At 41.8% G+C, this 23552-nt stretch overlaps 1 protein-coding gene across 1 annotated transcript in view; it reads left to right on the top strand.

The window, feature by feature from the left end:
• The window catches only part of LOC134572506 (complement C4-like), a 52508-nt gene extending 40178 nt beyond the window's left edge, over positions 1–12330 (top strand). Inside the window, exons 29-41 of the mRNA XM_063431505.1 lie at positions 2573–2739; positions 4519–4674; positions 4957–5016; positions 6085–6178; positions 6787–6988; positions 7511–7601; positions 7866–7940; positions 8351–8456; positions 8680–8769; positions 9255–9359; positions 10155–10238; positions 11734–11863; positions 12056–12330. Coding sequence (XP_063287575.1) covers positions 2573–2739; positions 4519–4674; positions 4957–5016; positions 6085–6178; positions 6787–6988; positions 7511–7601; positions 7866–7940; positions 8351–8456; positions 8680–8769; positions 9255–9359; positions 10155–10238; positions 11734–11863; positions 12056–12197 — 1502 coding nt within the window. The 3' untranslated portion in view covers positions 12198–12330. The remainder of the gene's footprint in view (positions 1–2572; positions 2740–4518; positions 4675–4956; positions 5017–6084; positions 6179–6786; positions 6989–7510; positions 7602–7865; positions 7941–8350; positions 8457–8679; positions 8770–9254; positions 9360–10154; positions 10239–11733; positions 11864–12055) is intronic.
• Positions 12331–23552: the final 11222 nt, after the last annotated feature.

Here is a 23552-nt window from a genome sequence, read left to right as displayed (position 1 = left end):
TCCAGAAGTTTGGTCCTTAAAGGGTTAAACAAGTTTGAGACATGAGGGAGCCAAGAAAGTGATATAGGGAAGATTTGCATATTTGCTTAAGCTAAACATACACATCTAATTTCTTTATCAAGGTTACGTTTATGCTCAGAATACTTGCTAGGTATGAAAGGTCGCTTGATGCATCTAGATAGCAGTAGTTTTACAAACAGGCTAGTGTAGTTTGATCATATTTGATATTCAGGCTGGGTCTTGTGATGTCGCTTTGATGCCGTTTTCACCCCGGCCGTTAGAAGCTACCAGTGCTGCCTCTGTGGGGAGCCGTCGTTGTGGTGTTGCTGGGCCTCCAAGACAGGGGGAGTTCTGTTGCTGTCCGGTGCTTGCTCCGTCCGTTTCATGCGGCAGTGGGTGAGTGTCCACTAGAGCAGGCAGCAAAACACAGTCCAGTCCAGCCCTGCCGCACTCTGAGCCGTTCGCCGGCTTCCCTGGTGTTGCAGCCGTGATGCGGAGTGCTTGTCTCGCTTCCCTGGGCAGGGTCTGAAGGCAGGGGTTACAGTGTCGGCTGAGAGCGCTGGGAGTGAGTTGTTTCTCCCCATGTCTTCTGTGCACATGGCATCCGCCATCTTGGGCCTGGCTGTTAGGCCCCACAGCTTCAGTCGCCATATTTTCGTCAGGGCCTCGGGGTGAGGACCGGGATCACCCCCACCGGTCCAGAGGGGGGGGGGAACGGGGCCTCGTTCACGCTCGTTTGGGCCCCAGGTTGGATTCTGTTAGGCAGGATAGAAGGGCAGCGGCCGTCTGCCCCCCTTGCCGCCGGAGTAGGCCTCGATTGGGGCATCCGTGCCCTTTCCTCCAGGGGCCTGCTGCTCGGTGAGCCAGCCTCACCCTGGATCCAGTGTCCGTTTAGCTCAGTGGACCGCCGCTGGTGATTGGTTCTGGAGCTGGAAAACCTGAATTCAAAGCATAAAGTTTGATGGCTTGCAGGAGCTCAGCTTGCATGCTGCCATCCAGCTTGGCGGTCCGGCCCCGCCCCCCATATTATTGTATTATTTACCTATTATTTATCCCCCTACCCCCAGTGCCTCTTCTTTACTCCTAAATATGTTATTTTGGAAGTTATTATTTTAATTTGTGTTTTCAGTATAACTCATGCCAATTGCCTTTTTATACTCTTGACAAAGGCGCAGCATAGCGCCGAAACGCGCGTCATGGATGATGCCAATTCTAGGTGGTTTACTATTCTTATTATTTTAACAGGGTTTCCTAGGTAGCCTGCGAGTATGCACAGTAGAGGCTATATTTCTTAGTGCTGCCTCGAAGCAGCTAGTTACTTTGTGGGTAAGAGAGAAGCTCGTGTGGGGCTTATTATTTATTTGTTCCATCCACAATGGTAGGGACTTACTTAGATGCCTTAATATGAGAGGAAGGTCTATCTTATAAGGCTTACAGACAGGTATCAAAATAGGGACTTTATGTGGTATGCTTTCACCCTGGTTCAGGTGTCTTTTGGACACAGTATCTATCTAGGTTAGCTACTACTTGTACTACTCCCAGATACCTTTCTTATACTCTTTTGATCCAGCTTAAAATTGAGGGTTTGTGTGGTTTTCCTCTCTCTACTTTTGGTATTCTAACTAGAGTTTTGTTGTTTATTGAGGTGTGGGTGTGGAACCATTATAGACCCCTACCCTCATGTTCCTTCTAATTACAACCAACAAATTACTGCAGATTAAGCATTTTTGAGTGGGGCTGGTTTGATTATAAAGGTGGGGGTAAGGTACTATCTAAAATTCCTACCCTCCTGCTCCTTATAATCAAATGTCACTAATCGATCTCTACTGACATACTTACCTCTACTGAATTCTTACCTGTTCTAATATTTCTAAATATTTTGAATTTTAACCCCTTAAGGACCAAACTTCTGGAATAAAAGGGAATCATGACGTGTCAGACATGTCATGTGTCCTTAAGGGGTTAAGAATATTTCTAAAACTTCTAATATTTTAAATAAACGCCTTGCTCTATCTTCCTGGTCTCCTTAGACTGCTGTTATTCTGTCTAAATAGCTCAATTTTAGCCATCCACTTGGAATAACATTGTAATGGTGAACAGCTGTTCTTTTAAAATAATTATTCATCCTTTGATTTGGGTTGATCAGGGATTAGTACATTTATGCATGTTTAGGCTACCTATTAACATACAAGACGGGTTAGGCAGACTACCTAGGTTTCTCCATTTAAAGGCACCTTACACAATCAAATTTTTTCTCACTTGTTTTTTCTTCACTGTGTAAATATTAATAAAGATTATACCATTTTTTGTTTTTTATCGATTACATTGAGTTGCATATCTCTCATGTGGGTAATCTTATCTTTTTTTGAGAGTTGATACCCATAGTATTTGACTTGGGTCCCTTTCTCTCATAAAGAGATTAATTTTTCTAATGCCAATTCCCATTCTTTGCCTTACCTTATTCTGCTTTCTTGTCCCCCCAACATTTTTGTTCCCTCTAACAGTATATTGAGAGGTTGAAACACACTTCTAATTTATCGCTTTGCCTGTTATCCAATTCTTCTTAACACAGAGAAGAATGATATGTATTTTGGACCGAAAACTAGTGCCCTCGCTGTAGAGACCACGGCCTATGCTCTGCTGACTGCTCTACTCCGTAAAGATATGCCCTCTGCCCATAGGATGTATACCTGGCTAACAGAACAGCAGAATTATGGTGGGGGCTTCAAGTCAACCCAGGTGAGGGAAGACATTAAAATGGAATATGATGGTGAGAGAATTAGCAAATGTGTGCTTGTGTGTTTTCAAAAAATAATTTGCAGACTTTTTGAGCGTTCAATATACCTGTATCTCAAAGTGCAAAAAGTATCAATCACTGTTTGTTAAAGATAAGGAAACAAAATTCACATAATTTAAAAGTTGCCAATTTCTATCATGCATTTAACAGCCAAGTGGGATCAACTAGCAGGTATAAGAACCTAGATTTACCTAGTGTTTCCAAAAAGTACCAAAAAGTGGAGCATGGTGGGGGGAAATGGGGGGGTTTCATTGAATGAAGTGGTCTGAGTGACTTTACTGGTCCTTTAAATCAGTTTTTTTACCTGTTGTTATTTGTGTGCTCTTTCATTTGGAGGAAAGGAAAGGAGGGGAGGTCTGCTTCCTGCTGGTCCCTGGCCCCTAAGTGGGCAGCAGAAGCTCGAAGAGACAAAGTCCCATATTTTGTTGAAGTGAATCATGTTGTCATGTATCGCTGCAGAGAGTTTGTCCATCTTTTTTGCATCCTACACTTTTTGTAGTACCGCGCTTAGTGGTGGGATGTCTGCCCTTCCCCAGTTTTCTGCAATTGCTCTCTGTGTTGCTAGCGCAACAGAGTTAACTATCTTTTAACTTCGCAATAATTAGTTATTCACTTCCTTTGTTCATCTTGAAGCTGAACTGTCTGATGGCTCTTTTGACTGGTGACAGGTCCAATGGCTAAATTAATGCGATTCTTTAGTGTAAGGAACACAAAGTTGTATTCCTAAAGTTGTGTTCCCTCTTCTACCCCACCCTCTAGCTCAAATGTTTTGACTCTAGCTCAATTCCAGCACCTATCTCCCTCCGTGCTGAATCGGTACTCTGCCTCCTCGGACGTCATCCAAGCGCATTGGAGATTTTACTTTACTGGATGTCCTCAGGCAACCAAAAGCCGCTTAACTACCAGGAAATGCCTCTAGTGGCTCTCTGATTGACATCCACTAGAGGCAGTCTTTGTATTGCAATGTTATCATTGCAGTTTCTAAAAAACTGCAACGATTTGCATTGCAAAACTAAGAGAGACAGGGACACTGCCCCCAGACCATTTCAATAGGCTTAAGTGGTCTGTGCGTATAGTGTCCCTTTAATGTAACTATGAGATGTTCTTTAATTTTTCATATTTATATTTGTAGATTTACATTTTTAATTCACATTGCATGTCGCTCTATACAGGCATACATATCCCATGTAGATTTTGATCAAGGCCAATATTTTATATATTACACATAAATCTGATATATCAGAAACACAGTGAAATAGGCATTATCTAGATATATTCAGCTATTTGTCCAGCAAAGTTATTTTGAACTAAAACTTGAAATGTATTTGTTAATTCACAATTCTCAGTTTTGCGAACAGGCCTGAAAATGATTTGTGGAGAACAAAAAACTAAATTGCAAACATCTTGAATGTCTGCCTTTCTGTGATTTGTTAGCATGATTAAAATCCTTCATTTTTTGTTCATGCAAAAATCATTTATCATCAACAAATTTCAAATACTCTATTTTCATGGGCATGAGAACAGTTTCATAGATCGTGTATCTGATTTTAGCTATTATATTTACATTGATTAGAATTAAAATAATTAAACACATGGAAATAAATAAAGAGTTCAATAAGGAAATAAAAATAGTACAGAGAATCGGCATTGTAGAAGAAGTGGAGGAGGTTTAGCGAGAAGAAGGCAATAACTGTCCAAATTTCGTTACGTGTAACCTGTAGGACACCGTGATGGCCCTTGAAGCTCTCTCCGAATACTGGATTGTCACTAGCAGCGAAAATGAGAATTTTATAGACGTGGAAATAAACTCATTAGAACGACAGGATCGTAGGCAGAAATTCCATCTGCGGAATGAGGACAGCATTGAGGAAGAGATGGTAAGAGGGGAGAAGATGAGCGGTGTAAATGGGATACTGGGACAGACAATGATAAACTGATGATTGTGAGAAACGCAGAGTAACAAAGGTGCGTTACGATGATTGGATAGAGATTGGAGGGAATAGTGAGGGGTGGCAATAGAAGGAAGAGATACAGACGGGAGTTAATGCAAATACGTGTGGAATGGAATGATAGCGTAACAGAGGGGAATGGACATGACGAAATCGAGCATTGGAGATAGAAAAACACTGACAGATATTAACCCTTATTTATTTATACAGAAGTCATTCGGAAAAAGCTTTGAAATAAAAGTTACTGGCAAGGGAAAAGCAACTGTAACAGTAAGTATTAATTCCATAGTTATACAGTTGGGTATTATGTGGAGTAAGGCTAAAAAAACAGAAGCAAACCAGAAGACTATAAATCATACAATTCCACAAATAGAATATCCCAATACAGGGCAACCCCTTCCCAGAATCCTTTGCTATAAAAGATAGCATTGCAGAGCATTGAGCTAGATAAATCTCATTTTACATCCAAGGAAACACATCGGATAAGAATTTTAGGACAGGGTATCAGCCACCTTCCAATTGTCCCACTGCTAACGTAAGGCATGATGAGGCTGTACGACTACACTGCCTCCTCCTGTGAATATGGTCTTGTCACCGCTTTAGAATCTGCGTGCGCAAATTGGCTGCTGGTATATGCCATCACACCTCTGCAACAACAGAGCACGTGCCAACAGATAGTATATGAAAGGGTTAATTACTAACGTAAGAATTGCCAGGGATTCAAAGGGAATTTAAAATGTAAGGCTAAAATATACAAACTGAACACAGCATTGGCTTGGATAATATTTCTAAATCAACTCATTTGGCCTAAATTCTGAACTTAATTTTGAATTCATGATTTAGTGATTAAAGCTGATATTTGTGACATGGCAGTATCACTAAACTCCAGGTATTTACTAAACAAACTCTTGCCCCAAACCATCCGTCACATCAAGCATGTGAAGATGGAGAGAGAGAACCAGCTGTGTATTTTTATGTGTGGGCCTCCCCTGACTCCGAGTTATGTCATATGAATCAATATTGTATCAAAATGAAATCTGCTTTAATTCTATACTGATATAGACATGTCCAAGCCCCCATAGCTGTGTGATGACTAATTTTGAAAATTTCTAGGTTCTTACAGTGTTAGAACCAAATTATGCCATATAATCAGATTCAAAAGCCAAATAATCTGACCGTAGATTCCAACTCCACCAATGACAAGGTTCTGCGATTGTGTCATTGTTTGATTTGATGATGTGATTTTGTGTTTATGCTATTGTGCAGTTATCATTGCTTACAGCTGCCTGGTTGTATTGACCTGGATCCTGATGGTGATGTTTGTGTGACTTTTCTCAGGTGCTGAAGTCATACAATGCCATGCAGACAGAGACATCGACCTGTTCAAAACTGGGACTCGAGGTGACATTGCAGGAAGTGGATGGTAATGCAGGTAGGGGACTTTAAAGTATAAAGCAGTTGTTACTCTATTTGTAATGTTTGAATGTTTTGACTGCCCCCCATATCGGCTCACAAGAGGCATGAGGCTCTTGCTGCACCTTACAGCACACGGATAAGCAGCATGCCCTGTAAGCAGCATAGTAACAACAAGAGCTGAATGGATTTGAGCAAGACAGGGCTTAAAGCGACCCTACTGCCACCAAAACAACTTTATCTTAACAAAGCAGTTTGGGTGTATAGTTCATGCCCCTGCAGTCTTACTGCTCAATTCTCTGCAATTTGGGAGTTAAATCACTTTGTTTATCACACAACCTCTGCTTATGTCTACACTTTTCTGAGATAGATCTAATGTTTAAATGTCCTTTATTGCACAGTGTGTTCAATTTAGAATTTATTATCTACTGCTTTGTTAATAGCCTGGACACTAGGGAATATGCAAACATAACAACAGAATGAGAATAGAGAACTATCAGCAGTAAATGCAACAACCAAAGTAAAACTAAAATCTCGACCTAAAACCACACCTCTAGTCTTTCAGCATATTACTATTTGTATTTCCAGTGTACTTGCTTATATCCCCTTGTATCTCTTCATCCGCAGTGTTTGAAAGTACAGAGGACTATGAATATGAGGACTATGGGGAGCAGTTGGCGGATGAGCCCAGGGATAACATCGATTGGCAGGACAAGCGAACTAGAGCTCAGAGAGACCTCGCTTGGCACGACATGCGTACAAGAGCACGGAGAGAGGCGTCTCAACCAAAAGCCAATGACCCAAAGGTGTCCTACAAAGTGTGTTTGTGGTAAGGAAAAGGAGAGAAAAAGACAGATTGAGAGACCTCATTATATTTAGCCATCAACAAGAGAATATGATGGGTAAGGCAGGGCAAACATTAGAACAGGATAACACGTTAAGTTTGGGGTAGAATTTTATTCATGCATTGCCTCTTATACAGCCATAAGAATGGTGCTATTAAAACTGATGCAAAGTTGCTTCACATTAACGTAGCTAGAGAGAACAATGGGAAGAGGTATTTTGGGTGAGCACAGAGAGTAATGGGAAGGCTATTTTTTTATTTAAGTATCACTTTTCAATATATTATTATTACAAACATAAATTTTTGAATTTTATATTTAACTTGAGGTATCTTGACATTTTAAAGTTTAAAAAATGGAAATATCCATTTATTATAAAACAAACGTTCATTGAAAGTTTGACAAAAAGAATGGTGAAATCTGTATTTCTTTTTATCTCTTGCCTTATGTCTTCTTTTGCGTCTCGTGACCCCCATCCCTTTCTCTAACCCTGCTTGTCTCTATTTCAGGAAAAAGCCAGACGCACATGTTTCTGGAATGGCTGTTGTTGATATTACAATGCTAAGTGGTTTTGAACCCAACACACAGGATCTAGATATGGTAAGAGTTGACAGTATTTGAAGAAAACATGCTTTACAGTTTTTTGTACCTTTTCCATCGTTCATAGTGGTCGGGGTCACTGTAAAGTCCTACGTAACCTGGTAAAATCTACTGAGCATGGTGCCTTTTACTTAGAAACCGTCACCATCCTGAAATTTATTACTATAAGACACAGTTGTGCTTTGTTTCAAATTATTTCTGTGTTTTTATTCACCTTCCCTGGAATTCTTACATGTCTTGTAATGAGTGCTCTGTGTCTCGCAGCTGAAAGGAAGCAACGAACGCTACATCAGTCACTATGAAAGCCACCCCGGGAGAGTTGTCCTGTATTTTGACAATGTAAGTTAAAGTTACAGCCAAGGGATATATAGAGGGTAGATATAGGGGATAACAGTAAACGGAAAAGTGGGGGTTCGTTTCGCAGATATCAATAGAAATGAAGACCGGGAAAAATGCGCTTATAGGAGCTGTCTCGATAAGTACGGGCCCTAAGCTGAAACCTCTTTCCTCCACTATTACAATCTTGTACCCACAAGGCTGGCAGTAGAAGGGAATGGAGTTTGGATTTTTTGGGGCATTTAGAAGAAGAGTTTAGAATAAGGGGTCCCCATGACAGCTGCACCCACCCTTGATCCCGCATTGAACATATGATAACATATGATTGGTCTGTTTCCCCACTTCTTATTTTCGCTATTTGCCTTTGCAGACTGTATTAACAATCTCTCTCTGTCTCTCTGGACATATCTCAGGTCCCAGATACTGTGGAAGACTGTGTGGTTTTTGAAGCCATTCAGAAAGTTCGAATTTCCCTCCTCCAGCCTTCGTCTGCCGTTGCTTATGATTTCTATGAGCCAGGTAGCATCAGAGATAAATTAAAGGCACATTGATCACTAAACATTTTAATCTGTCTCTTTCTCAACTTTTTTTAAGCTTTCACAACCAGGTTGTTCATTCCTTTTATCTCATGTAATCTGTTGTTTCTCTTTAGTTTGGTTGCAGCTCTATTGTACCGTGCTACTAAATATGTTCATGCCATATAAATACTAAGGTGCTATTGTTAAAATATTTGTCCCCACAGAGACCCGATGCACAGCTTTTTATGCAGCACCCAATAAACCACAATTCATTAGCACTCTATGCACAGGGGAAGTTTGTCAGTGTGCAGAGGGTAAGTATTCACCAGAACTCAAGCATTCCATCTCAATATTCAGGTGACCAAGCACAGTCTCCCCTTCATTGAAATGTGACTGCATGTTCATGTGAAGCAGCTAAATGTGTGCACATGGAATTGTATGACCCCCAAATAAAACCGTGCCCCCAAAAATTAACTAGAACATTTCTTAATGCAGTCTCGTCCCAAAATGCAGTCCATTAAATTACATTTTATTATATGAAGCATGATTAAAATTCATGGATGTTCTACAAACCAGTAAGCCAACAATCCGGATGTACAGTATAGTCTTTTCATTATCTTGAAAAAAACAAAAGTTAGAAGGCCCCTTTTCTGGACTTGTTAGAGGTATCTAAGAATAATACATGCAGTTTTCAGAGACTGTTAATAGCTTTTAGACATTGTGTTGTTTCTCCTAATTATATATAAAATAAACATTTTTTTTTTTTACAAACATGTTGTACTTTTATATTTAAATACAGGTTCATGCCCTGAAAAACGGTTTATCCTGATCAAGCGTGAAGATAAAGTCCTAACGCTAACGGGTCGACAAAACTTTGCCTGCTATGATCCCATAGTTAAGAATGGTGAGATGTTCTACTTAGAAGGGTTGTGGGTGGGAATGGGACAAAATGTGAGTGGGAAGACACATTGGTCAGAATAAAAATCAATCAGTAGGCAATGAGAAAATCTGTGGGCCCAAAGTATAAAATGTTGGCGGAAAAAGAGACAGATATGGGTGGGATTAGAAAGTCATGCAGTTGGGATTACATATTATTTAGAATAGAAGTAGATGTTATAGACTCATGGAATGTGTTGTGAGTAGGAATGAGATGATATGTTGGGGGAATGGGCCGGGTTGTAAAAAGGAGGGTTGTGTGACTGTGAGAATGAGAACATGGACAGGTAGGAATGATAGAGAATAATAGAGAATGATAGAGAGAATGCCAGAAATATATAGAGAATGCCAGAAATATATAATACTAATGGGACAAGAAGAAATGAGGGTGAAATGGAGCGAATGAGAATGACAAAGAAACCGATACAGGAAAGGGAGAATTTGAAGTGATTGGGACTGTAATAGCTAGCACAATTCTCATTAAAAAAATACATGTTAAAGGAAACAATGTAGGTGAATTTACAACAAGGAAATTAATAATTTATTATGCATACTAGTAATAGAAAATAATGTATATATCATACTTCCTTTTAAATAGTTTAAGAATCAGGATTTCCCATGTGTGCCATTGAGCCTCAGTAACAGTTGGTAATAACACATATCTTCATGGCACTGTATGTAATGACCTTAGATACAATACAATACCAGTGCTAGTATGAGGAAGAAGAGCTAACAGCTAGTTGTTTTATCTCCATAAACACAGGTTACCGTGTGAAGGTGGAGGCCGTTACAGAAGAAGACGCGTTTATAGTCTACAAAGCTAGGATTGCGGATGTTCTACAAATCAGTAAGCCAACGATCCTGATATACCGTATACTCTTATCTAGATCAGGGCTTGAAAATTTCCATAGAATCTATAAACGGGGCAGAAGAAAAAGCTAGGAGGCCCCTTTTTGGGAGTTTTGTGACATTTCACACAATATACGCAACTACTCAAATATGTAGGAAAATTAATTGTGCTCTGCCGCTGCCCCACTCCCCAACTCTATAAAGTTCAAAAACATGTGAATACAGACTCAGTGTTAAACGATCACAGGAAATCCAGTGGTGCGTCAACCCACATTCCTGAGTATCCATAAAATAAAACCACAGCAACAGAATTGATGCTCATAGTGTGATCAAGCTGAATCTACAGAATCAAAAGGGAGGTCCATGAAAAGTGCTGTTTTATTCGTGCAAAACATAATACGTGCAATACAAGAATGCTGGCGTACTAGTTACATTATCTGCACAAGTTCAAAATAAGTGGAGAGAGGAGAGCAGGAAAAAAAAATTAAATAATGCCCAGAAAAAAGAGACACTGTCAGTGTTTTGTGTTGAAAACGAAGCTTTCTCTGCAGCTACCTGCCTTATATATTACAGCTACCCATATATTAATTGGATACAAAGGAAAGCCCAGAAGCCCTGTCTGCACCTTAAAAATAACATGTTGAAGTTTCCAATCAGAAATTGGGAGATTATAGCTGAACAACACAAAGAAAAAAGCCAGAATTGCTAGCACTAAATAGGCTCTGGTCCTTTGGAGGTTAATGAAAGATGACATACCCCGACATAACCTAATTAAAAATTTTAAATAGGCAAAGGAAATTATACACACACATATATGTGATTAACCCATTTCCCCAGAATCCCGTATTTCAATAAATTTAAACTATTTATAAAGGTTTAAAAAATATCCAAAATGAATGAAAAGACAAGAAAATGATTCAGGTGGAGAACAGTTTTTAGAAATGGAGAGTGACAGAAAAGTAACAAGATAGTGTCAAGCAGTTAAATCAACATGCATTTTATAAACGGATTTTAAAAAGTTTAAAGGGTTATTCTAAGCATCGTACATAGCACACTGTAGTGGTTATGATACCAGAAGTACAATGGCCGGTCGCCTGTAATAAGGCAAACTGTTACTGTTCTGAGGCTCGCTGGTGGTCTGGTGATGCGATTCCATCGTCTGCAGAAGCCGCCGTCTTTGACATTCCTTGGCTGACAGCATCAGCTGTTGGCTCTCAGCCAGCGACTGACTTTCTATGCAATGAAGTGACATTAGCCAGCCCACTGCTGGAGGTGGAGTTACACCTTTTACAACAGAGGCGTTAAACTCTGTATGTGCAACGTTTCAAAGCAAAATACTGCACATACAAACTCCAGGCACCATAACCATTTCAAATCACTGAAGTAGTCATAGTGCTTGGAGCAAACCTTTAACTAACATAAGTGTTTGGTGGCAGAATTACTCTTCTTATTTTTTTCCTGACGTATGTCCATCTGTATGTTTCCAACTCTAGCCGGAGATGAGGACATTAAACCTGGTAGTATTCGGTTATTCTATCAACGCAAATCATGCAAAATGCGTTTGACGGAAGCAGACTATCTGATAATGGGAAGAGATGGAGAGACCAAGGACTCCGAGGGAAGGTAAAAGGGGAACGGGTAGAATATCCTCCCAAATGAGCCAGGCACAATTCAGTCTTTAAGTCATTCACTTTCTAATTGTCCTATATTTGGAATCTTATATTTAATTTGTGAAGTATATAAATGTTTTCTTTACGATGCTCCTGTTTTACTAACATGTTTCTATCTCATCTCCTGTCTCTCACTCTCCATCAGAATGCGATACTTTCTGGATAGCAATTCTTGGGTAGAGGAGTTGCCCGGCCCACAAGTATGCTCTGCAACCCGTTTCCGGAACCAATGCTTAGATTTGACAAGCTTTATGGAGACCTATAAATCCAATGGTTGCCAGGTGTAACCTGAACCTGTTTATTGACAAAAATCTGTTTAAAATTCGATTTAAAAAAAATGCTGCTCCCAGTATTCCATCTGTACACATCCACTGCTTGCGTTTTATTTCTATTAGTATAATAAACACACTGTGAAACTCACTGGCCGTCTTTAAGTTATCTGAGATTTCTCTGAATGTTCTTGATGTAGAAGGGAGATTGGTTGAATTCTAGAAAATCATTCTTTTTTGGCTAAAGCTCAGCACTTCCATAGGATTCCTGTACATATCTCAAGTAATGGCACAGATTACAATTACAGGGTTATTCACTAAACAAATTGGTGAACATGACATTTATGATCAGACTGACAATTCTCATATTTACTAACGCCATTTCCGGTCGAAATTTGGTCAGTCCAACTGAATCTGTATTATTTGGTCAGAAACATTTGGGGTGTATTTTCAAATCAATACTTTTCGTATCTAAACTCTACACAAAGTAAAGGATTCAGAATGTACAAAGGTGAAATCAGGTACACATTCACAAATGATCGTTCACTCGCTTTTTGCAAGCGAACAATATTTTGAAGCACTATTGGAGAATCTTCCTATGGTCAGTGGCGGATCCAGGGGGGGGGCAACGGGGCAATTGCCCCCCCCGAGATTTTCCCCTGCCGGCTAATGCAGGGCTGACATTGCCCAAGTGCCAGCCCTGCATTGTGCCTGCAGACCGGGGAGGGAGATCAGTGATCTCCCTCCCCGGTCTGCAGGCACATTACTGACAGCCGACCGGCAGGGGAGGGAGAGAGGACCCGGGAGCTGTTACCAGCAGCTCCTCCGGGTCCTCCTCTCGCGAGATTTGGAGCGTTGCCGCGGTTACCACGGCAACGCTCCAAATCTCGCGAGAGTGAACTCTAGCCCTGGAGCGCGGGCTAGAGTTCACTCCTACCACTGGGACCACCAGGGAATCCCCACTGGGACCACCAGGGAAAGAAAGATGTCCCCCCTCCTCCCAGTAAAGGTAAGAAGGGAGGGGGGACATAAATTATATATTAATTTTAATTAAATGTTAAAAAAAAAACACACACACATTAAAAAAAAAAAGCCCCCCCCCCCTATCCTTCTTCTACACACACATTGCCCCTGCCCCCCATACACACACACACACACATACACACACATTGCCCCTGCCCCCCATACACACACACACACATTGCCCCTGCCCCCCATACACACACACATATTGCCCCTGCCCCCATACACACACACATTGCCCCTGCCCCCCCCACACACACACACATTACCCCTGCCCCCCATACACACACACACATTGCCCCTGCCCCCCATACACACACACATTGCCCCTGCCCCCCATACACACACACATTGCCCCTGCCCCCCATACACACACACATTGCCCCTGCCCCCGATATACACACACATTGCCCCTGCCCCCCATACACACACACACACACACACACATTGCCCCTGCCCCCCATATACACACACATTGCCCCTGCCCCCATACACACACATTGCCCCTGCCCCCATGCACACACATTGCCCCTGCCCCCCATACACACACACACACACATTGCCCCTGCCCCCCATATACACACACATTGCCCCTGCCCCCATATACACACACATTGCCCCTGCCCCCCATATACACTCACATTGCCCCTGCCCCCGATATACACACACATTGCCCCTGCCCCCCATACACACACATTGCCCCTGCCCCCATACACACACATTGCCCCTGCCCCCCATAAACACATTGCCCCCACATACACACACTGCCCCCCATAAACACACTGCCCCCACACACATACATTGCCCCACACACACACTGTAACTGTCACACACACATACTGACCCACACACACACTGCACCCCTGACATATACTGCCGCCCTCACGTACACACTGCAACCTTCACACACACACACTGCTAATACACTGTCCCCCTCACACACACACACACACACACTGCACCCCTCACACATTGCACCACTCACACATACCACTGCTCCTCTGCCCTACTACAGCCCCATTCCCCAGAGGACCTCAGGTAAGTTGTCAAACAGTTCTTAAACAGTTTGACTACTTACTCTGGGAGGGGGTCTTGGCATTATTGGCACTATAACCACTAAACTGAGCTGTAGTGGTTATTGTGTCTGGATTATTTATTTAAATAATCTACAAGTGCCCCTCCCGAGATCAGGCTCTGGATCCGCCACTGCCTATGGTAAGTCTCACGAGAAAAAGAGTGAAAGCTTAAACTCCACATGGTTTTATATTTGTTGTGGTAGTTTTATTTTTTTGTCAGATTTTTTAAAATGCAGTTCTTTTTTTTTATAGTACATCAAGAATTAATGTAAAAAATGTTTAAGAAATGTTTAAGAACATATGTTAAAGGAACACTATAGTCACCTAAATATCTTTACTAAATAAAGCAGTTTTAGTGTATAGATAATTCCCCTGCAATTTCACTGCTCAATTCACTGTCATTTAGTGACACTTTTGTTTCTGTTTATGCAGCCCTAGCCACACCTCCCCTGGCTATGATTGACAGAGCCTGCATGAAAAAAAAAATGGTTTCACTTTCAAACAGATGTAATTTACCTTAAATAATTGTATCTCAATCTCTAAATTGAACTTTAATCACATACAGGAGGCTCTTGCAGGGTCTAGCAAGCTATTAACATAGCAGGGGATAAGAAAATCTTAATTAAACAGAACTTGCAATAAAGAAAGCCTAAATAGGGCTCTCTTTACAGGAAGTGTTTATGGAAGGCTGTGCAAGTCACATGCAGGGAGGTGTGACTAGGGTTCATAAACAAAGGGATTTAACTCCTAAATGGCAGAGGATTGAGCAGTGAGGCTGCAGGGGCATGTTCTATACACCAAAACTGCTTCATTAAGCTAAAGTTGTTCAGGTGACTATAGTGTCCCTTTAAGTATGACTTGTTTTTCACACGTATTAGATTTAATAAGTAGCCCCCACCACCTGACCACAGGTTGGGGCCCAGGGGACACTAGGATATCTTTTAAAAAAAATGTATTTAGTAGCTCCCCCCATTGCCCACCCCCTTCCCGCTTACCATACATTGAGGAGGTAGACAGTAATCTAAAGGACAACATTTAATGAATAAAGAGTTGCAGACTCTTCACCTTTTCCTGATGGGTTCCAGTCCTTACTTCCACTCTTGTCATCATTGTGCGTCCGCCGCTTAACGTCATGACGTTATCGGGATAGGAAAGTAGTGACCAGAAATCCACAAACAGACATATTTGAAAGTCCGTTCTGGACGGTGGTTGAATACGGAAAATTGCAACATGCTAGCACTTATATTAATAATCAAATTTAACAATACAAATAAATATTAGAAAAAAAGTATTTATAGTCTAAATTTTACTTAAAACAGCACAAGAAGATATGAGAAAAAAAGGGGAATAATTAAACAAAACAGGAAAATAAGAGCATACATAGATCTCTTGAAATAAAATACCATAAAAAAAAAAACAGAAAAACCTGTATAAAATAATAAGAACATTTAGGACATTTTCATATTCAAGAATTAATCTCAAAATCGGCATTTAAGCCGTGACGTAGCAAAGTGTCAATGTTAAAAATCCACCTCATTTCTGATTTGCTGAGGAGACTTTCAATGTCCCATCCCTTCCAATGTGCTTTAACCACTTTAATCCCCAATTCTAGTCCACTAGCATCCCCACCATGGGCTTCCAAAAAGTGTCTGGATACGCTATGCTGACAACATTTTCTGCTGAGGTTATAAATATGTTTTCTAATACGTATTTTCAGAGCCCGTGAGGTTTTGCCAATGTACCGGAATCCATAGGGACATATCAGCATATATATATATATATATAATGTTCTTGGAATTACAGGTTAAAAATGGTTTAATGTTATATTCTTGCTGGTTTCTAAATGAGGTGCATTTCTTCCTCTACAACTCATTTTTCCCTTTTAAAAAAAGATGGTGTTTTATTAATATTTCTTGATTTAAAAAACTCAGTGAAAATTTGTTTCAAATTATTGGCCCCTCTAAAAATATTTTTTGTTTTTTTTCCTAAAAAAATATTAATATCCTTATCTCACTACGGTGGATTCTTTTAGATTAGGACCAATGTTGTGTGTTGTTAATCTCGCTTAGAAAACTATGTGAGGTTGATTGGGGGAATTCATTTGAGCACGATTCAGCTGGTTTCTTAACTAGCCTCAGGACAGCATCTTCATAAACAGCATTTTATCAGATGGCTAACTTAGACTTACTCGGTCAGAACAGGGAGATATCTATATACTTTCTCTTATATCCGTAACTGCCTTGAACCTACAAAATACTGAACACCTCTTTTTTAGGTAGGTTAATGTCAGCATAGAAGCTTGAGCAGGGATAATTCTGCTGGAACCCTGCAATGTAACAGAGTTTAACTCTGTGAAACAACGTTGGATGTCCTCACACATTTCATGAGTACGTCCAGCATCTTCAAAATCTCCACAGTAAAGTTCTGATTTAATGCTTTCCTATGGGAAAGGCCTAGTGCTTGTAGCACTCACCTTGCATGTATTTTGGCTTCCCTACATGACCTTGACACCGAAGGAGGGTGAGACGGAGCCAGCACTGAGGGACATCGGCGCTAGAAAGAGGTAAGTGAATAAAAGGGTTTTTAACCCTTTTCCAGCTTGCGGTAGGGTGGACCTAGTATGTTAGGGATATGGTCTTACTATAGGGTCAGGAATACAGTTTTGTATTCCTAATGCTAAAGTTTTCCTTTAATCTCTATTTGCGCCATTTTATTTCCCTGTCTACATGTCCCATGTTTATATAAAGCTATATCTTGGTTATATTGTTGGTGTGCCAGTCTCTGAGCGGGTACAAGGATGGGACGTTGAGAGCTCTTTTAGCTCCTCCAGGTGAAAGTAGGTATTTGTAACATTTTATCTCGGGTTATAGTGTGAGGCTATTTGCTATTCACCATATAAATACTATCTACCACTGCTAAGGATTTCCTCACAATCAAAACAGTGGTCAGCCCCAATTTTATCGACATGTGCAACCTTCCTAAGGATGGAAAACATGCTCGTAAATAAAGCAGTGAACATTGATTTTAATGGTTTTACATTATGGTGAATTTCATTTCATTTATTTGGTCTTTCATTGTATTAGTTCAGAATGATTTCGTAACACATTTATTGTAGTTTAACCCCTTAAGGACCAAACTTCTGGAATAAAAGGGAATCATGACATGTCAGACATGTCATGTGTCCTTAAGGGGTTAAAGACACATTGTATTATTGCTGAGGAGCTCTGTTATACACTCAGACACATCAACAATATGGAGCTCCTATAAAAGAGGGACATTAGGATTGAAAAGAGGGACAGAGGGTTTTGGACCCAATATAGGGACTGTCCCTCCTAAAAAAAAAAAAAAAAAAAGGACACTTGGCAGGTGTGCAGGTAGGTCTCTAAATATAGAATAAAGTCTACAGCCATGGCTTGAAATGCCCAAGGGCGCGATGACATCAGAAGAAGCGGAACCAGGATCAAAAATCGGAAGCGGAAAATATCAAAATTCATTGAATACAGCTGAGGAGAACGAAAGGACCTATCGGAATGAAGCTGGACAAGGGGTATATAAGGGCTGGGTTGGGGAGGAGGGATTTGTATGCACTTTGTACTCTGTATTCCATTTGAAAAGCACAGAATTGTACCTGAGAGTCTCTAGGTGGGACGAAACGCGTAGGACTAACGGACATGCTACATCTACTGTTACTTACTTCTATGTAAGTTAATACATTTTCATTGTTCACTTTATTTGGTCGCTATTTTATTGGATTGAACCTTTTCTCATTTTGACATAAATAAAGCTCAAGACCTGGAATAGATCCACATCTATTATACTGAAGGCTTTTTAATTTTATCAAAATTGTGAGTGGCAATTTGGCATACAAAATTAAATATTACTCTGCTATACAGTTTTGCTATAATGTTGTGCCATTTCTTCTCTGGCAGGACAACCCCTAATTTTATATATCAGCATTTATTACGTCAGGTTCTATTGTGATCACTAAGCTGCTGTTCAGAGAACCTTGTTGGTTCTACCAGCATTTCAGAAGCATTTCCGATGCAGTGAGATACTTATGATAATACTGAGTGAATGGGAAATTTTATTTCTATATTTCTAAGCCCCCTGGTTTCACGGCTGTGGGGAATTCAACCACCATCCAGGAGGGTCTTTACCAAAAAAACAATGACTAACACAGCCAGAGATCCAGCCTTCGATGGCCAGGTAAGTGGCTGGTTGCAGCAGATATCACTATATGGAGATTTGTGGCGGTGGGCGTTTTAGTCTAACAGGGTTTAGAAAGTTGTGACTTTATTGGTAATCAGTTTTATGAATAGCACGGCTTCCCTTTACAGTTCAGTAGGCTCAATATGAAATCAATGAATGGTAAATATAGGGATAAAAAAAGATCAAAATGAATAAAGGAAATGACATAACAAGAATTTTAATGAGTCTAACAGGATTTTACAGCAATGACGGCTTTTCTTATTATCCCCTATACATACACTTATTGCAGAAACGTAACCTCTGGCTGTGAATTTTGTGACTTCAATTATCGTGTTTTCTTTCTTAATTAGGCTACCTCTAAGAGCAAAGGTCCTAAGCAAACCTCTGAGGCATAATTTGTATCCAGGACAGAGCCGTGGGTTTGTGCAAGAGGGTAATAGAGAACTAATAGAGAAGGTGTAATAAGTGTCAAACAATTAAGTGGGCTACAACATACGTCCACAAGCGTCCTAAATTGAGTGTAAGCTCAAAATCAGAAAAGTATGTGCGCTCCTGGAAATACTAAAGTGACACTTAAAGTACAAATGTATATTTATTAGTAAAAAACTCATATAAATCTATAAATCAATCGGATCACGAATAAAAACATGTCTAAATTGATCTGTTGCTGAAAGGTACACAATAATGAAAAACAAATAAATAATAAATCATAAATGTGTAGATCCTGACAAATGTAAATGCCAGAATAAACACTTAACAGACACTAAAGATTTGTGCAAGAGGGTAAAACATCTCCTTATTGCAATAAAAACATCATAAGACTTTGCCCGCGTCCTTCTGTGACTTCCAAGGAGGACAAAACACCCAATGCTTACTGGAGCCATGTGAAGGCTGAGCCATGGACCATCAAGTGCTGTCCTGAAGTTAAAGATCAGACAAGTGTTTGGAAGCTCAGGTAAATGTAGCACGACACAAAATGACTGACTATAACAACATAAGATTAACCAAACAAAACAACAGTGTCCTCAGTGAACCACAACCCTACTTCTAACACTGATTGTCTGTGTAAGCAGAGTACAGAATAGTATGAGAGAAGAACAGAGTATAAATTAAATCATTTCTATAAAATCTATAAAAGTCACATATTATTTAGGTACTACAGCAACATGACTTGGCAGACATTGCCTTATTTTATTATGGAATTTATTTATAAACAGAAAGGTTTAGAAGGAGAAGAATGGGGCATTCAATGGATAGAGAGTAGGGATGGGATGGGATGGATGATGTGAGGACGAGAGAGAAAGAGAGAGGAAGGCTATGAATAGAGAGGAAGGAAGGACCACAACCGCTGACAGAATTTTAACATTTCCAATTTTACATGCAAGGACTGACTCCGTTTTTATCTAAATGTTAAACCTAACTTCTTTAGCAATGATGGCTTTTCCTATTTCCTACACCCACTTATTCCTGAAAAATAAAATCAAGCGAGTGAATTGTGTGACTTCACTTATCACATTTTCTTTTTTAATTAGGATACCGCAAAATGAGGAAGAACCCCAAAGCACAACTCTAGGGGGGAAATGGTATCCTGGACAGAGCCGTGGGTTTGTACAAGAAGTTCTACAAGCTTGTTATTCTGCTACTTCCAAAGATGAGAACATACTCAATGTTATTCCAAAAGAGGCCGGAACGACACTAGAGGCTACAACTGCCCAAGTTAAGGCCGTGGAGGAAAAAGAAACAGAAAAACGAAAAAATGCTAACTGGAGCCACGCGAAGGCTGAACCCAAGCGCTGTCTTGATGTTAAAGATCAGACAAGTGTTTGGAAGCTCAGGTAAATGTAGCACGACACAAAATGACTGACCATAGCCCTATAAGGTTAACCAAACAAAACCACAGTGTCCTCAGTGAGCCACAACCCTACTTCTAACACTGATTGTCTGTGTAAGCAGGAAGCCATGAGAGAAGAACAGAGAATAACTTAAATCAAACTCTAAATCAAAGTCACAAATTGATGGAGAGTACAACGGTAACATGACTTGCCAGACATTGTCTAATTTAATTATGGAATGTATTGTAATATAAACAGAAACTTGCAGGTTGCAGAAGAAACCATTCAGTAAAAACCACACAACCAGAATGTGAGCAATGAAAACACAGGTGCTATCATAATGTTATCATAAATGGTGGATGATTGACGATGGAGAAGGAGGATAGGGCATAGAATGGATGGAGAGTAGGGATAGGATGGATGATGTGAGGAAGAGAGAGAAACAGAGCGAAAGGACTGACTGATGGATGGAAAGGAAGAAAGGAACACAACCACTGACAGTTTTGGTTTTATTGTATTTTTTTTTAACAATTTCTTCATTGAAATGTTTTGTTCACACACAAGGATAAGTCAGTACATGTGGCGAAACCGACCTCGCCACGTGTCCTTGGAGGGGGCTGATTGCCCGCCTCTTGCCTTTGGACTATGGACCAGACTTTATGTGAATGTGATACCCCAGATAGCCATACCATGGAGCCTATTCATATAATGAAAGACTATGGGAAAGACTTTAGCTCCATGGCAATTGTACTGTGTGAGTAGGATCTGCGCACCATTCGGTAGCTTTGTGCGCGCAGATCCCAGCTATCTGGGGATAGGTGAAATGTCTGTGTGTTATGTATAAATGTGACTTTATGTATTTTAAAGTGTTTTATGTCGTTTTGCAACCATGTGGTTAATGGAGTCTGCCTCTAGTCCTGGATAATTGGATTACTTCTCCAATTAACTCCAGGGCAGAAGGGAGGAAACCAGGGTGCATTGTGGGGATGTTTTTTCTGCCAGACAGGAGGGACAAAAGATACTTTTAGTAACTTTTGAACCCCTGGTCGGATTCATGCCATTTTTTAATATGTTGTTCCCCTGAATGGATTGATTGTGGATATGTATTTTTATGTGAATGTGATGTATGGTTTTAAAGTTATGAAAGTTGTGTAAAAGTATATTTTACACTGTATGCATAATGGGATTATGTGTCACACTAAGGGGAGGGGATGTGTGGGAGGTAACATCTATGTCATTGGTTCTTTTATGCCTCCCCCTGGGTGTGACCTGTATGTGTGAGTTGGAAATAAAAGCCAGGCTGGATGAGCCAGTCCAGAGTTCCTGTTTTACCCTCAAAGTGAAGTGTCGTCTCATTATTGGGGGAAGGATTGATTGCATGCTGTTCCAGTTGACTGCTAGGAGTGTAAGCCTATTCGTATGGTTCCTATTCAATGGTCTACAGCATTCATATGCTTGGGAGAATTTAAAAGGTTTCTCGGATTCAGTGTTCGTGTGTCTCCAGTCGGGAGAATGGTGTTTGCAGTAGCTGCCTGTGCATCTGGAAAGGGGATTATCGCCTAAACTGGGTTTTATCCTCTTGTAAGTGAAACGGTCCGTTACAATTGGTGGCAAGCGGCGGGATCGTTCCTACAACCAGAGGGACAGCTACAGACAACACCATTCCTGGATTACAAAGTGAGGGCAACGCCAGTACCCGTACAGCGACCCTATCTACGAAGGATTTTGGGGAAATGGGCAACACGCACACCTGGGCAACACACACACCTGAGGAAGAGAGTGAATTAGAATGGAGAGATAATGCCCGGATAGAATTATGGTATGATGCCCTGGAAGAAGTCCAGTATCAACGGCAGCAGCGCTTTCCTGGTGCCGCATACCAGTTGGAGGAACAAATGGCCTGGCGGATGCCGCTTCTGGGGGACCAACCCGGAGGGGAGCGGGTAAGACAACTTGAGTACCTCGTGGAAAGGGAACTGAGCCTGGACGTCTCATACCGGGCACTGTGGTGGTGCACTGTCCAGCCAGAGACGTGGAGGGCAGAGGGCATCCAGCCGGAGGGGGATCACTACACTAGCCCTGGCCTGTTGTGGAAGGCCCTAACAGAAGACGTTGACTTCGGCAGTCCAGCAGAGTCACGGTACTGGGCTATCGTGCATTACCGGAGTGAGATGTTACAGGGCCCGAGATCTATTGGACTAGGACAAGACCTCCGCCGTTTCGCTGGCATGGAACAAGGGCTGGAGATGGACTATGTAGAACTATTAAATTCCGGCCAGCCGCAGAGCAGGGACGCAGACCGGGAAAACTGGGTGGCAGACCCAGACCTGCTAGCCTACAGCTGGGAAAACGGGGCAGAGGTACCTCCTGCTTCACTACCAGCTGCAGAAGTGGGGGACCTCATGGACTGGCCCTGGAGAGACCCACAGATGGCTGGGGGAGATGGGACCGAGATCTCTCTACCGGCCCTACAGGGATGCTGGGCAGTCGGCCCAGATCCCCAGCGGCAGTGTGTGTCCCAGGGAGCAGAAGGTGCAGTCCTTCCTCCCCAGCGGCAGTGTGTACCCCAGGGAGCTGATGGTGTCGTCCATCCTCCCCAGCGGCAGTGTGTACCCCAGGGAGCTGATGGTGTCGTCCATCCTCCCCAGCGGCAGTGTGTGTCCCAGGGAGCAGAAGGTGCCGTCCTTCCTTCCCAGCGGCAGTGTGTACCCCAGGGAGCTGATGGTGTCGTCCATCCTCCCCAGCGGCAGTGTGTGCCCCAGGGAGCAGAAGGTGCAGTCCTTCCTCCCCAGCGGCAGTGTGTACCCCAGGGAGCTGATGGTGTCATCCATCCTCCCCAGCGGCAGTGTGTAACCCAGGGAGCGGATGGTGTCGTCCTCCCTCCCCAGCGGCAGGCTGAGTTACAGGGGGCAGAGGTTGTTGTTCCTTCCCCCCAGCAGCAAAGTGATATGCCAGGAAGGCAGTGTGAAGTGAAGGGAGAGGAGAGCAGCGTCCTCCCTCCCCAGCGGCAGTGGGTGTCCCAGGGAGCAGAAGGTGCCGTCCTTCCTCCCCAGCGGCCGTGTGTACCCCAGGGAGCTGATGGTGTCGTCCATCCTCCCCAGCGGCAGTGTGTCCTGCAGGGAGCAGAGACAGTCAGTCTTGCACCCCAGCAGCAGGACAAGAGAAGGAAAGGGGAGACAGCTGGTCTCCTTTTCCACCAGCAGAGAGAATGGCAGGGAGAGGAGCCTGCTAGC

Source organism: Pelobates fuscus, chromosome 9 (genome assembly GCF_036172605.1).
Source record: "Pelobates fuscus isolate aPelFus1 chromosome 9, aPelFus1.pri, whole genome shotgun sequence".
Lineage (NCBI taxonomy): Eukaryota > Metazoa > Chordata > Amphibia > Anura > Pelobatidae > Pelobates > Pelobates fuscus.
This window is presented reverse-complemented; position numbering and strand designations above follow the sequence as displayed.